Source organism: Hypanus sabinus, chromosome 10, assembly GCF_030144855.1.
Source record: "Hypanus sabinus isolate sHypSab1 chromosome 10, sHypSab1.hap1, whole genome shotgun sequence".
Taxonomy (NCBI): Eukaryota; Metazoa; Chordata; class Chondrichthyes; order Myliobatiformes; family Dasyatidae; genus Hypanus; species Hypanus sabinus.
This window is the reverse complement of record NC_082715.1, coordinates 111,619,715-111,635,044: the sequence shown is the minus strand read 5'-3', so window position 1 is coordinate 111,635,044 and position 15,330 is coordinate 111,619,715. Positions and strand designations below refer to the sequence as shown.

The following is a 15,330-nucleotide window of genomic DNA, read 5'->3' as shown; positions in this document are numbered from 1 at the left end:
GATATGCAGATTCAGGTTCAGTGGGGTAGGAACAAGCAGAAACAATGGGTCTACCTGGACAAGCAGGTTTGTGGATCTTGGGTAGGAGGTAGAAATGGGAGGTGTGTGTAAGGGAACTATGAGATTGGTGGCAGTGGATAGGAGATCCCCAGAGTTAATAAGGCCAGTGATGGTGTGGAAGGCAAAGGCCTGTTGCTCCTTATTGGGGTCCTGTTCAAGGGGTAAGTGAAAGAAGGTATCTTACAGTTGTTGACTGGCCTCTGTAAGGTAGAGGTCAGTCCACCAGACTACTACAGCACCCACCTTATCCGCGGGTTTGATGGTGAGATTAGGATTAGTGTGGAGAGCAGTGCGTTTGGAAGAAGTGACGATGAAATTGGAAAGAGGAGTGGTGAAGTCGAGATGGTTGAGGTCTCGTCGGTAGTTAGCAATGAAAAGATCCAGAGCAGGCTGTCCAAGAAAAAGAGGAGGGTTGACGATGGTAGAAGGGGTCATCGGTCCAGGCTGTAGAGTCCTTGCCAAAGAAATAGGCATGAAGATGGAAGCAGCAGAAAAGGAACTCAGTGCCATGGTAGTCACAGAACTCACTGAGGTGTGGGTGCAGGGGAACAAAGGTGAGACCCTTACTGAGAACAAAATGTATTCAACAAACTCAGCAAGTTTAATTGCATCCAGAGGAAGTGTCCTGACCCAAAAAGTTGATATCCATTTCCCCCACAGTTGCTGCTTGATTCACTCAACTCCAGTAGTTGGCTTTTTCACTCAAGTTTCCAACATCAGCAGTATCCAGAGACAAATTAAGAAGATTAAAGCCCTGCATTCTCTCCCCTGTTGTAATTGATGGTAGACAAATCAGAAAGTAGTGGGGGAAAAAACTCCTTGAACATCTATATTTTCAATAAAGGTAGAAGCCAGGATTGATTGTAAGTGTAAGGGGGTTTCTTCTTTCTTTATGTTACTGTGTGTGTTAATCAAAATGGCTTCTTTGTTTGTTAAAAGTAAAAATGCTTCTTTGTTATGCTAACTGGTGAGAGAGTGCTTTCTCTCACAGTTGTTTGTGTTATAATTACTGATAACGAGAATTGTATTCGTTTGTTAACCAATTGGGATAGAGGTTATTCTTTCTTGTGAGTCTGTAAGCTAGTGTTGGGTGAACTTTGAAAGAGACGGTGCGAGGGAGAAGACGTGATGTTGTAAGTTGGATGACGGAACAGACCCCGAGTGGGAGTCCCAGGCCAAGGGTTTTTGGCGAGGACAGGTTTGTGTGGGGCGCCTGGTCAACCACCGTTCTTGGCCCCAGGCAGTGGGTCGAGGAGGTTGGAGGGGATTGGATGGTGGCAAGAAGACTTTGTTAACTGAGCTCCAACGGTTGTGCACGAAGTGGTTGGACTTTGATAAGTTTGGCGCCTTTTACTTTTCCTTTTATATTGTATCTCTATTAAGTACATAGTTCCAGTAAGATCCATAAAGTGTAATCATTTAATCACATATGGTGTACTGTCTGTTATTTGGTGGGGTGGGGACATCACACAGCATTGCCTAGTTTGGTGGGGCCGAAAGCTGCTCCCCCTAGATGGAAGCGAGCTAAGTGAGCCTGAGGCTTAGCAGGGGCTACATAAGGAACAAAGCTGAAACATGTGCAACTATTTTCACCAAGAAGTGGAAAGCGGGTCCGTCATGACCTCCTCTTCAGGTCCCAAATGTAACAGAAAACAGGTCTTAATCAATTAGATTCATTTTATGGAACAGTTGCTCGCCCTAGATCCAGACAATACTCCATTCATACTGCTGTGGACTTCATTTCCAGATCCAATCTCACTGGTTCCAGTACAATTAAACTAACTACATTTAACTAGCAATGTGGAAACTTATATGGGTTGGTTCCACTTACAAAAATCAGGAACAATTCCATCAACCAATGACTGCTTCATCAGTTTACTTCAGTATGGAGTGTTGTGGACAGTACTAAAAAGTAGCTTATACTAACTAAAAGCTTGCTGATTGAAGAGCACTCAATCAAGATCTTATATATAATAGAACTGAATTTATAAAGGTGAAATGAGAATGTTCTCAAGGCAGCATCGGATCATGAAAAGAATGAAAGTGAAATTAAGATTAATGAGGAAGGGGAAAAACTCGAGTCATACAAAGAGCGTGAGGAAAGTACACGATACTGTGGTGGTTAAGGTACTAGCCAAGGAATACAGAAGCTTGAACATAGATATGAGTTCAACTCCATCAAGGATTTGAGTTTCACCAGAACTTACAACCTCATAGCTCAGCAAATCCTTCACTCACCCACTGCACTGCAAGCACTAATTCACTCAGAAGTGTAGAAAGGTGTATTGGGACAAGTCATGGGTAGCCATTTGCCAAAGTGTTAAACAAAAAAAATAAAATTGAACCATCAGAGCTAAACAATATCACAACCAAATGCAACACACACAAAAAGCTGGAGGAACTCAGCAGGACAGGCAGCATCTATGGAAAAGAGTAAAGAGCCGACATTTCGGGCCAAGACCATTCCTTATGACTGGAAAGGAAAGGGAGAAGTCAGAATAAGAAGGGGAGGAAGAAGTACATGGTGGCAGATGATAGGTGAAACTGGGAGAGGGGGAGGGGTGAAGTACGAGTTGGGAAGTTGATTGGTGAAAGAGATAAAGGGCTGAAGGATGGGGAATTTGATAGGAGAGAATAGAAAACCTTGGAAGAATGGGAAGGGGGAGCAGCACTAGAGGAAGGTGATGGGCAGGTAAGGAAATAAGATGAGAAAGGGAAACAGGAACAGAGAATGGTGGTGGGTTGGAGCAATTACTGGTAGTTTGAGAAATTGACGTTCATGCCATTGGTTGAAGCCTACCCAGAAGGAAAATAAGGTGTTGCTCCATTGAGTATGGCCTCCTCATGGCAGTAAATGAGGCCGTGAAATGAGAACAGGAAGTGGAATTGAAGTGGGTGGCTACAAGGAAATCCCACTTTTTCTGCCAGATGGAGCATAGGTGCTCAGCGAAGCAGTCTCCCAATCTACATCGGGTCTCACTGATATATAGGAGGCCACACCAGATACAGTAGATTACCCCAATGGACTCACAGTTGAAGAGTACCCTCATGTGGAAGGACTATTTGGGGCCCTGACTAGTAGTGAGGGTGGAGGTATAGGGGCAGGTGTGGCACTTGTTCTGCTTGTAAGGATAAGTACCAAGAGGCAGATCAGTGGGGAGGGATGAGTGGACAAGTGAGTCACATAGGAAGGTGGAAAGTTGGGGGGAAAGATGTGTTTGGTGGTGGGATCCCATTGGAGATCACAGAGGTTGTGGAGAATTATGTGCTGGACGCTAGTGGTATGGTAGGTGAGGACAAGAGCAACCAATTGATTAGCTCACAGCTCTGCAGTCCTATACAATAGTCACAAATAGTGATAGACATTTAAAAAGCTAACAGGAAGGAGGGTTTTCAAAAATGTTCTCATCCTCAGTAATAGTGAAGCCAATGATGTGAATGGTAGAAGACAAGTTTGGAGCATTGGAAAGCACCTTCAGCCAGAAATGCTGTGTGGATCCAAGTTGACTTTGCACCAAGATCTCCACCCATCACAGAAAGCAGTGTTCAGACAATTTGCTTAACTTAATGTGTCCAAAAATGGTTGAGACTACAGCACACAGCAAAGAATATAGGATGAGGCAATATCCCAGATAGTGACTTGCACCTCAGTACTAGTATCACCACCAGCCAAACTGTTCCATGATAGTTACAACACTAACCAGTACGTAACACTGTGGAATTGTCAAAGCAAATCCTGTGCACACAACACAGCACACATTCAATCTAGCTAATTACCATTCAGCTAGTTTTATCTCAATCATTAGTAGTGATGGATGGTATCATCAACAATACAATCAAATTGCAGTCACAAATAAAATGCTCACCAATAGACAGTTAGGTTTTGCCATGGCCCCTGATCTTAACACAGCCCTTATCCATACAGAAATCAAAGAGCTGAATGCCAGAAGTGAGGTGAGAATTAAGTCACTGATTTGAATGAATGTGGTGACCTCTAGAAAACTGAAGTCAATGAGCATCAAAGGGAAAACTATCCAGTACCTGGAGTCATAATTTAATATCCCCTATATCTGACTTGATTATGATGCTCATTTAAACTAAATAAGTTCTATTCATGTACCATCACTCCAGCCAGTGCATTCCAGGAAACTACCATTCACTGTGTAAAAAAACTTGTCTAGCAAATCTTTTTTAAATTTTCCCTCCCTCTCATCTTAAAGCTATGCCCTCTAGTGGTATTTCCACCCTGGGAAGAGACTAACTATCTACCCAGTCTGTCTCTCGTAATTTTATATAGTTCCATCTGGCCATCCCTCACTTCAGAGAAAACTATCCAATTTGTACAACCTCATTTTATAGCTAATAATCTCCAGTTCAGGCAACATACTGGTGAAACTCTTCTACACCCTCTGCAAAGCCTCCACATCTTTTCTGTAATGCAATGAACAGAACTGTACACAATAATTCAAATGTGACCGAACAAGTTTTATATAGCTGCAACACGACCTGCCAACTTATATCAAAAAGCCAATCAATGTAGGCAAGCATACCACATGTCTTCTTTACCATCCTACCTACTTGAGTTGCAAAGTAATTGTGCTGTCTGGTTGTTGGAAGGTCAAATCAATCGAACCTTGTGATGTAACCGCAGGAGAGCCTTGTGGTGATTCTTCAGTGCAACCATCTTTGGCTATTTAATCAATGACTATCCTTCCTTATAATGTCAGAAGGAGGGATGTTTGCTGATGGTTGCACAATATTCAATTCTATTTGCAAGCCTTCAGCAAATAAAGCACCCATGCATACATATAATAAGTTACATTTGTATGGCAAAAGTGGCAGATATAACAAATTCCAATAAGAGAGTGTCTAACTATCTCCACATGACATTGAATTCTTGTGGGGTCACAAAGCAGATACATTTTTGGGGAATGGGGACAAGGTGCTGGTCATTAATGGCCAGAAAATCAACTAGACCATCCACATAAACACTGTGACTTTGCAAACAGAACCTTTAATAGCTGTCTGCATGCTTGACAGTTCAGAATGGCCAAAGATTTATAGATCGCTCAAGAGCGCAATTCTATTGCCATTGGTCCTCACAGCCAGTTTTGGAATATTAGGTTAATTGTGTAGCTATCCTACATAGCATTATGGAGAATGCCCTTGTGTAGACAAGAATGTACTTCTACTTAGACGGAGTGGTAGTCACTTCTACCAGTACTATCATGAACGTATGCATCTGCAATAAACAGTTTAGTTTGGTGAAACAGGTAAAGTGGTATCAGCATTCTTACATCAGCTGCACACACTCACTTAGATTCAACCATCTAGGTCACAGTGGTGTACAATGCCAGTTTTGGTGATGAATATTAAAACCCCTTTGCACCAGAGTGTATTCTTCCATAGTCTTCTTCTAAGTGATGATCAAGTGAAGATTTAATGAATTATCAGATGTGGGAGGATAGTGGGTGGCAATCAGCATGAAGTTTCCTAAACCATGTGTGGCGAACTACATATACCTGTCTGAACATGCCCCCCCCCCCCCCGACTGCTCCTGTGGCTCCTCCCACAGACCCCTGTATAAAGGCGGTTGGAGGCTCTGCTCCTTCCTCAGTCTCCAGGATGTTGTGTGGTGGTCGCTTGCTGCTTGTGCTTTCTTCCAGCCAATAAAAGCCTACCTTAACTCATGTCTCCGAGAGTTATTGATGGTGCAACACCATGTTTGGTCTGGTGCTGGGAATATTCCTTTTCTAGAAGTCTAGAGCCAATGTTTAGGACATTTACAGCTACTTCCTCCTTACTCCATACTACTGTACTGTCACCTCTATTGGACCTGTCCTGAGCAGGGAATGTACCCATGCAACATAGTGGAGAGGTCTCATGACTGAAAGGTTCAGTTCTGTAAGTATGACTTTATTAGGCTTGCTTGACTAACCCTCAGAATTGCCCTCTCAACTTAGACTCGAAGGAGGACAGTATTGTTGGTCATCTGGGACCACTTGGTCCCCTTACTACTAAGCTGCTTTTAACACATATTTTGATGTTGTTTTTGATACAATTAAGTTGCTGGGTAAGCCATTTCAAGAGGACAGTTAAGAGCACATCAGGAGAAATTCATAGGAAAGATTGGATAAGCATTTCCTTTCCTTTAGAACATCATTGTTTCACATCTTCTAATGGGTCCTAAACAGTAACAAGCAGCTCCATTTAGTCATATGACAGCACAAAGGATTGCAGTTGTTGGAATCTATCCCAATTCAGGGTTTCACTCTGAACTGTCAACTATCCCTTTATCTTCATAAATGACAGTTTACCCACTGAGTTCCTATAACAGTTTGTATTTTGCACATCTCTTTGAAGTTATATATCTATCTGATGGATAATTTAAAAACATCCAGGACTCTTATGATCAATGTACTCAGACAAGATATTTATTTGTTATACTTTATGAATAATTTGTGCTGGATTCACATATTTATTACTCCAGGATTACTAGTACAGTAACATTGCCATTATTTTATTTTTTTCCCTTGACATACCTCATTGCTAGTCTTCGCTTTTAGTTCCTGATTTTTTTTGTTCATTATTTTCATACTTCATTGTATGCTAATAAATTTTGGGTCTTTCCTGATTTCTAGGTTTGTCATTAGGGGTACAGTGACTCCTATATTAAGAGGGATCAATCTGATTTTTGTTAACATTTTGCTGAGTCCCTATAGCATTGCTGGACAGATTTTAACATGTCCACATAGTCCCATAGGATCTCTGATAAATAAAAGCTGTTACAATGTCAAAGAAAAGGAGCACTTCATAAATGCAATGGTAAGCCTTCACTTTGATGCTAATCTGCTTCTTTGGGTTTTAATCAGAGACTGAAAACTGCAGTGGTTATTAATCGGGGAATAGTTGTTACCTATTGATTTGTGCTTTAAACTCCTTGCACTGGTCAGTCCATCTGATCCTTTCCCCACTCAAACCGTCTATTAGAGCTGAAGCAGCTTCCATCTTTCTTCTACATGTTTCAGCATCTTCTAATAGATCCTATATAGTAAGAAGCAGATTCATTTCATCATAACTCTGCAGCTGTCCACTATATATGTAGACAAGGTCACACAATTTTTCACAAAAGTAGATGATTGGCAGAATCCCCTTAGCTACTGAAAATATTATTAATTCATTGGTTTATAATTGTCCCCTATGCCAAGATACAAAGAAAAGCTTCTGTTTGTATGCAATCCAGACTGATTATTCCATACACTAGTACAATGAGGTAGTATAAAAAAGGTAAAAGAATGCTATTCTTTGATTTGGTAATGTTTATGTGTGGTTGACAAATGGGGGTATAATATTTACTAAGACTAAATTTTTCATACCTACTGTTGTATATTATTTTTGAATGATATGTCCGTCAATAAGTTTCATAGATAAGACACTGAAATGTTAGTAATAGGAAAGGGCTTTGGGATCAGAGTGTGTGATAAATATATCTTTCTTTGACTTTGTGTAAGATGAACTTGGAATTTGTGCAGCAGCCTTTTTAACATGATTTCAGTATCCGCTAAATGTTCACTATGTTCCTGTAATCTTAATGCAATCTATGTAAGTGCTAAAACGACTACACACTGATGATTTCTAATTAAAGCCATGTCTGCATCTTTTAAAGGGGAATTGGTTTATAGATATTTCTAACGCGGCATTCATCTTAAGAGGTCCTGGTAACTTGCTGAATGTAGAGTTTTCTAACACGATTCAAAGACCTTGGTGGCTAAAATATGGTTGTCTGTCCCTTTTCTTCATTTGCTCCTGATCAAACTGACCCCCATCACCCTATCTCTTTGTTCTCTCCATCCTCTCTACCAGTTCATTCCCTATATACTCTTCCCACTGGTTCCCCTCCCCATTTCCCCTTCTTCTATTCCATGCTCCATCTTCTTCTCCTACCAGATTCTGTCACTTTCAGTTTTTATCACTTCTCAACTTCTAGCATTGTTCCCACTGACCCTACCCTCATCTGTCTTTCACCCAGCCCCATTGTTCACTTGCCAGCTCTTCCTCCATCTCTTTATACTGGCTATATTCCCTCTTTCTTTCAGCCCAGATGAAGGGTCTTACCGTGAACCATTCACTATCCAATCCCCACCATAGATGGTGTCTGGCCCGATATGCCTGCATTTTGGCCTGCATTTTGTTCGTTGGTCCAAATTTCAGCATCTGCAATATCCCGTGTCTTTACCTTAATTATCCTTTCTGTTTTCTCACTATTACCATTCCTCTCAATTTTTCATCTAATACCCACCATCCATGTTAACTACATATATGTTTTGATGTAATAGGAGAGGAATTAACTGTATGGCATGAATTAATATCATCATATACTTCATGTGTTCTGATAATACATATGTAAAATCCAAATGAATCTTTCAAAGTTGAAAATTCAAAGTAAATTTGATCATCAATATATATATATATGTCACCATATACAACCCAGAGATTCATTTTCTTCTAAGCATACTCAGCAAATCTATACACTCGTAACTATAACAGGATCAATAAAAGAATGCAGAAGACAACAAAATGTGAAAATGCAAATATAAATAAATAGCAATAAATAGCAAGAACATGAGATAATGAGATAAAGAGACCTTAAAGTGAGATCATATGTTGTAGGAACATTTCAATGAAGGGAAAAGTGATGGGCCAATCTTCCAATATGTGAATGGTGACTACTACAGCAATATAGTGCAATAGTGCTAAAGTAACTGATAAACAAAATAAAATCTTAAATTGGGTGTTGACAGATATTCAGTCTTAAAGGTATAATGGCCAAATTTAACTGAAAGGTCTTGAATGTTAAGTATAAGCACACGCTTTGATCACAGGAATTAAAAGAAAGGTAACCTTAATTAGATAAACAATCAAGAGTATCTAAAGAAACCTCTCAATTATAATGATTCAGAAGGATATAAAGTTTATATATAGATATATATTCAGTTCATCAAGCAGCATTTATGGAAAATATAACAGATGCTAACTGACTTGTTGAATGCCTCTATTATTTTAAGATTTCTTGTTTTAGAAGAAGATATTATTTAACTTGATGTCAACCAAGATTCTGACTTACCATTTTCTCTTTCATGGCAGCATCAAACTTGGCCTGCACCTTGTCCAGCTCAACTTGTTTCTCATCTAGCTGAGCCTGGGCAATTCCTAACTGGTTCATGGCCCCTTGGAGACGGTTTTCCTGTACTGCCAAATTAGCCTGAAATAAGAAAAGCCAATAATTTCTACAGTCAAGTAATAGGTTTCTAATGTTAGAAGACATTTTCTCATTCACATTAGCAACCATTCCAAATGTTCCTAAGATAAATGATTTTCTAAGGATATTATAGCAATCTGATCATAAAGGAACTGTGAAATTGTGAGTGACAAAACTGTGGTAGATAGAATTCATAATGATAAAGTGTGAGGTGATCAAATTTAGTCCCAAGAAAGATGGGCAGAGTCTTGTGATAATGATATTGTAATCACTGAAGTAGACCCTGGCTAACTTGAACTAGACAGGTGGATATTCTTATAAAACACTGAGGTTCAAATCAGATTGTCTCAGTATTTCAAAATGACCTGTTTAATAAATCTTGTGTCTTTCTGCTTTTGATCAATTGTTTGCATTTTGTCTTCAAACAATCAACAGCATATTTGACATTATTACATTTAAGACAATGGCTGTGTTAGATTGAGCATGGATATGTCATCAGTTGTTATAGGTTGTGAAGCACCATCAATAACTCTGAGACGTGGGTTAAGGTAGGCTTTTATTGGCTGGAAGAAAGAACAAGCAGCAAGTGACTATCACACGACATCCTGGAGACTGAGGAAGGATCTGTGGCTCCAATCGCCTTTATACCAGGGTCTGTGGGAGGAGCCACAGGAGCAGTCAGCTGGGGGGGAGGGGGGGCCTGTCCAGACAGGTAAATGTAGTTCACCACAGGTTGCAAAGCTCATGATTCTCTATTGCCAGTCTAATACAGGAGGCCTGATCTAGTCTTTGCTGTTCACAAGAAAGCCCAGAGGTATCCAATACATAGGCTTCAATAATGAGTTAGTAATAAAAGAGTAATAAAAACATTTTCATGTTAGTGTGAAGCACACCATTTTTCATCTCTAATATCAGTGTTCAACATCAAGTGTGTTTATTCAAACAATCTTTAATCTGCATTCTATGATACTGTATATGGTCCCTTATCAATTTGCAGCCCACAATAGTTTAGAGCCATATGCAACATTGGAGCTGAATGTCAAGTACAAAAGGAGACTGCCATGATCCTCACCCCTGCATTATCTTGATGGCTTTTTCTGCTATTATATTGTGACTACCAGAGGGAGAGCTAATTGCTGATAGAATTCCTTGTGGTCAGCTTGGTAGTGTCACAGCAGCAAAGAGCTCTGTGCATGAGCTCCAGGAAATGCACCAGTCACATTTTGGCAAAGGGATTTACTTACAAAATACCTTGGTACTTTTAATAGTCTGTTTCCAAGTTCATTATTTTTCATGGGTGGGGCGATTTGAATGGGCATTCATGCACTTTTTCAGTACTAAAGTAGCACGCCAAAAGAAATAGTAATTTCCAGGTTTCTATTTTCATTTTCACTTAAACTTTTCCAGAAAATTATTTTCAAACAGTGTATTCTTTAGTGGTAAAGATAATTGTGAATTAATCAGTTTATTCAGTGAAAGTTTTAAAATGTATTAATCTTCTGACTGAGAATTACCTTTAGAGGCAGCACCTCTTTGTTGATGGCAAAAAAGGCAGCCATAGCCTGAGTCCAGGACAACAAACCAGCAACGTTCCCGCATACTTTCTTTGCATTTTCAAATGTATAATCCTCCATGATAAAATATGGCTGGAGCAGTTCCACTGTTTCATCATTGATGGTGTCCTTTGGGAACTGCTGCAGGGCCTGTAGAAACCCAGTGCCACTCAATAGCTGGAAATGGAATGACAAAAATCTCTGTCATGCATCAGGTTAAGACTTCAACAGAAAATATTTATAACATTGCATTATACAATTGCAAACTCATAGAAGAGAAACTAGATAAAGTAGCTTAGTCATTTCTATGTTACATATCTAAGGTGCTGGGGAGTGGGTATAGAGGGGATGTCAGGGGTAAGTTTTTTACTCAGAGAGTGGTAAGTGCATGGAATGGGCTGCCGGCAATGGTGGTGGAGGCAGATACGATAGGGTCTTTTAACAGGCTTTTAGATAGGTACATGGAGCTTAGTAATATAGAGGGCTATAGGTAAGCCTAGTAATTTCTGAGGTAGGGACATGTTCGGCACCACTTTGTGGGCTGAAGGGCCTGTATTGTGCTGTAGGTTTTCTATGTTTCTATAGTTACTAAATTTTATGTAGGCCTGAAACTGATACAAGCCACATGCTTCCTTACCTTTTTTTACCTAAGAACAGATTCCAGGGAGAGATTTTGGCATTATCCCTGGCTACAGGTGAGGTTCTGGCAGAGTGGAGAGTGGCTAATGCTGCACCATTGTTTTAAAAGCGTAGAAAAAACAAGCCAAAAATGACAGGCTATTGAGTCTGAATTGGTGGTGGGTAAATTGCTGGAAGGGGAATCTGAGGGGCAGGATCTACCAACATATTGGAAAAACAGCATCTATTTTGAATCAGTCAACAGAGTTTTGTGCATGGGAGGTCATGCCTGGTAAATTTCTTGGAGCTCTTTGAAGAGATAACCAAGAGGGTAGATGAGGGTATGGTTTGGATGCAATCTACTGTATATGGAATTTTGCAAGGCTTTGACAAAGTTTCTCAAGGCAGACTGGTCTGGAGGATTAGATTGCATATGGAGATATAGAAGATTACTTTCATAATTGGCTCAGTGGTAGGAAGCAGAGGGTGATGGTCAAGGGTTGTTTCTCAAACTGGAAGCCTGTGTCTAGTGATGTGCCACAGAGGTGGTGCTAGTTCCTTTGTTGTTTGTAATTTATATAAATGATTTGGAAGTGAATATACAAAGCATGGCCAGTAAGTATGTGGGTGATTCTAAAATAAGTGTTGTTGAATCAGTGTAGAAGGTTATGAAAAATTACAGGGAGATAGTTTCAATTCAGATAAAAGTGAAGTATTACATTTTGGAATATAAAGCCAGGGTAGGATTTGTACAATGAATAATTGGGCCATAGGGTATGTTACAGAATAGAGAGACCTAAGAGCACAAGTGCAGAGTTCACTGAAAGTGGCATTACAGATAGACAGAGTGATGAAGATGTTAGGCCTTCACTAGCCAGGGATTATAAGAGTTAGGAAGTTATGTTACAGTTATGTAGGACCATGGTAAGGCCTCACTTAGAGAATTGTGTACTGTTTTGGTCTCCCTTTTATAGGAAAAATTTTATTAATCTAAAAACAGTGCAGAAAAGATTTACCAAGATACTGCCTGGTCTTGTGAGCCTAAGTTACAAGAGGAGGTTGCACAGATTCTGGAACACAAGAGATTGAGAGGTGACCTGATAGAGCGATATAAAACTATGAGGGGCATAAAAAGGGTGAAAACACACAGCCTTTTTCACAAAGAGGGATTACTATAAACAAGAGAGCATAGGTTTAAGATAAAGGTGAAAGTTTAAAAGGTGAAATGCACCTGAGCTACAAAGATGGCACTGGTCAAACGGGGCAATGCTTTGTAGGTAGCTAACAAAACTGCTAACAATTCTACTAAATATACTTCTTAGAACATAGGAAGCCGACAGCACAATACAGGCCCTTCAGCCCACAAAGCTGTGCCGAACATGTCCTTATGTTAGAAAACCTAGGGTGACCCAGAGCCCTCTATTATTCTAAGCTCCATGAACCTATCCAGGAGACTCTTGAAAGACCCTATCGTATCCGCCTCCACCACCATTGCCGGCAGCCCACTCCATGCACTCATCACTCTCTGTGCAAAAAACTTACCCCTGACATCTCCCCTTTACCTTCCTCCAAACACCTTAAAACTGTGCCTTCTCATGTTAGCCACTTCAGGCCTGGGGAAAAGCCTTTGACTATCCACACAATCAATACCTCTCATCATCCTAAACATCCAAATTAGGTTACCTCCCATCCTCTGTCAGTCCAAGGAGATTTTTGGGACTATGATCACTGTAAATTGCAGCCTGTAATTTCCTGCTGGGAGGTGTGCTTTTGAACTGGCATTTTTGTGGTATCTTGAAGTGGATTCTCAAGTATGCTGGTACGACTGCGGTGGCCATTGCTGGAGCAGACTTGGGGCCAGACTGAAACTTTGGGTCAAACAGACTGAGAACAGATAATGAATGTTTGGCCAATTTAAGCGCTGAGCCATATTAAGAAGATTAAGATGTTAAGGCTGAACAAGTGTTCAACTTTTTACTCTGTGCCTTGCCTCAGTGCTGAACTGACTCCATAGTTGTGGCCTGCAGCCATTGGCACTTGTGTAATGCTGAACCTGGCTCCGTGGCTGTGGCCTGTAGCCATCGAGCTCCTGGACCAGCTGCAGCGTTGAACTGGCTCCATGGCTATGGACTTAAAGTTCAAAGTACGTTTCTTATCGAAGTCTGTATACACAACCTTGAAGTGTGTTTCACAGGCAATCATAAAACAAAGAAATCCAAAGTACACATTAAAAAAGACCCAATGTGCAGAAAAAAATAATGCAAACAATAAATGTAAGCAAATGACGTTCAGAACTGAAGTTTATGAAAGTGAATCCACAGCCATGAAGCCAGTCATCACTGTAGCAGATACAGGAGCCCATTATTTGCAGGCCACAGCCAAAGTTCAGTGCAGAGATGAGTAAAACTCATGAAGCAGTGAGCTGAGCTGGCCCAGCCCTCATCTCTGGACCCAACTTTTTCAATGTGGCCCAACACTTAAATCATCCAAACCTTGGGTCATTCCTTGCTCTCAGACTTGGGCCCTACCACTTTGATATGCTCCTGGGCCTCATCACCTCAATTTGGCTGTACTCAAACTTTCCAATTCAGCCTGGCACTTAAATCAATCAAACCTCAGATCGTTCCTTGCTCTCAGACCCAGGCCCCACTGCTTTGATATGCTGTGAGCCTGAGCCTGGGCCCCACCGCCTTGATTCTGTTCCGCTGCATCAAATCACCTCCAAATCTGTTCCAGCTCATTCCTCGCTCTTGAGTCCGTGCCTTGCCACGTCAATATGGCACACTGCATAATGCCAGGTCATACAGGCAGTTCAAAAAGCTGGGCTGCAAGGTAACACTGTTAGCATGGATGAGTTGAGCCATTTTCAATGCTGTATCATTCCATGACTCTGTAACATAATATTGCTTAAATCACAACTTTTTTTTAGGTTTATAGGGAGTCATTGGTTCATAATGGCTGCCAGTGAATAGTGGTGTTCCACAGGATTTGGTGTTGGTACTGCTTCTTTTCATGTTTTATATAAATTATGTAAATGAGTCAGATGACAAAATTGATGGCTTTGTAGGCATGTTTGCAGATGATACGAAGACAGGTGGAGGGGGAGGTAGGGTTGAGGAAGCAGGGGGTCTGCAAAAGGATTTAAAATGACTTGGAGAATGGGAAAAGTGGTGACAGATAGAATATAGTGTAAGGGAGTATATGGTCATGCACTTTGGTAGAAGGAATAAAAGCATAGACTATTTTCTAGATGGAGAGAAAATTCAGAAATCTAAGTTGCAAAAGGACTTGGGAATCCTTGTGCAGGATTCCCTAAAGTTTACTTTGCAGGATAATATAAGGAAGGCAAATGTTATGTTAGCAATCGTTTTGAGAGGAATGCTAAGGCTTTATCCGGCATTGGTCAGAATTTGGAGTTTTGTGAATCACTTTGGGCCCCATGTCTAAGAAGGGAAGTGACAGGATTAGACAGGTCAAGAAGAGGTGCATGAGAATGATCCCGAGAATGTGAAATATTCTAGTAATCATGATTATGATAGCATTTCTGCTACTTGGAAAGTTATACACTAATGAATGGATGTCAGTCCAGGTATTTTTTTTAAACAGGAAATCTAATGACATGAAAGACTGAAAATAGTGATATCTGGAGCAACCATCTGATGGAGGAACTCAAGATGTTACACAGAATTGTCCAGTGAAGATAGTGTCAATGATTTGAGTCAGAACCCTGTATCAGAGAGAGTAAGGAGCCAGTAGGTGACTGGTTTAGTGGTGAATAATAATAGGCAGATGGAGCAAGGTGAGGAAGGGAGAGGGGAGACAGAGGCAGCTGGGTGAAGG

General features: G+C 40.6%; 1 protein-coding gene across 1 annotated transcript in view; it reads right to left on the bottom strand.

Annotated features, from left to right (window-relative positions):
• LOC132401348 (dynein axonemal heavy chain 8-like) overlaps window positions 1-15,330 on the bottom strand; it is an 895,336-nt gene that overhangs the window by 122,538 nt on the left and 757,468 nt on the right. Inside the window, exons 71-73 of the mRNA XM_059983478.1 lie at window positions 10,834-11,049; window positions 9,185-9,322; window positions 6,977-7,104 (exon numbers count right to left, since the gene is read on the bottom strand). Of these exons, the coding sequence (XP_059839461.1) occupies window positions 6,977-7,104; window positions 9,185-9,322; window positions 10,834-11,049 (482 nt within the window). The remainder of the gene's footprint in view (window positions 1-6,976; window positions 7,105-9,184; window positions 9,323-10,833; window positions 11,050-15,330) is intronic.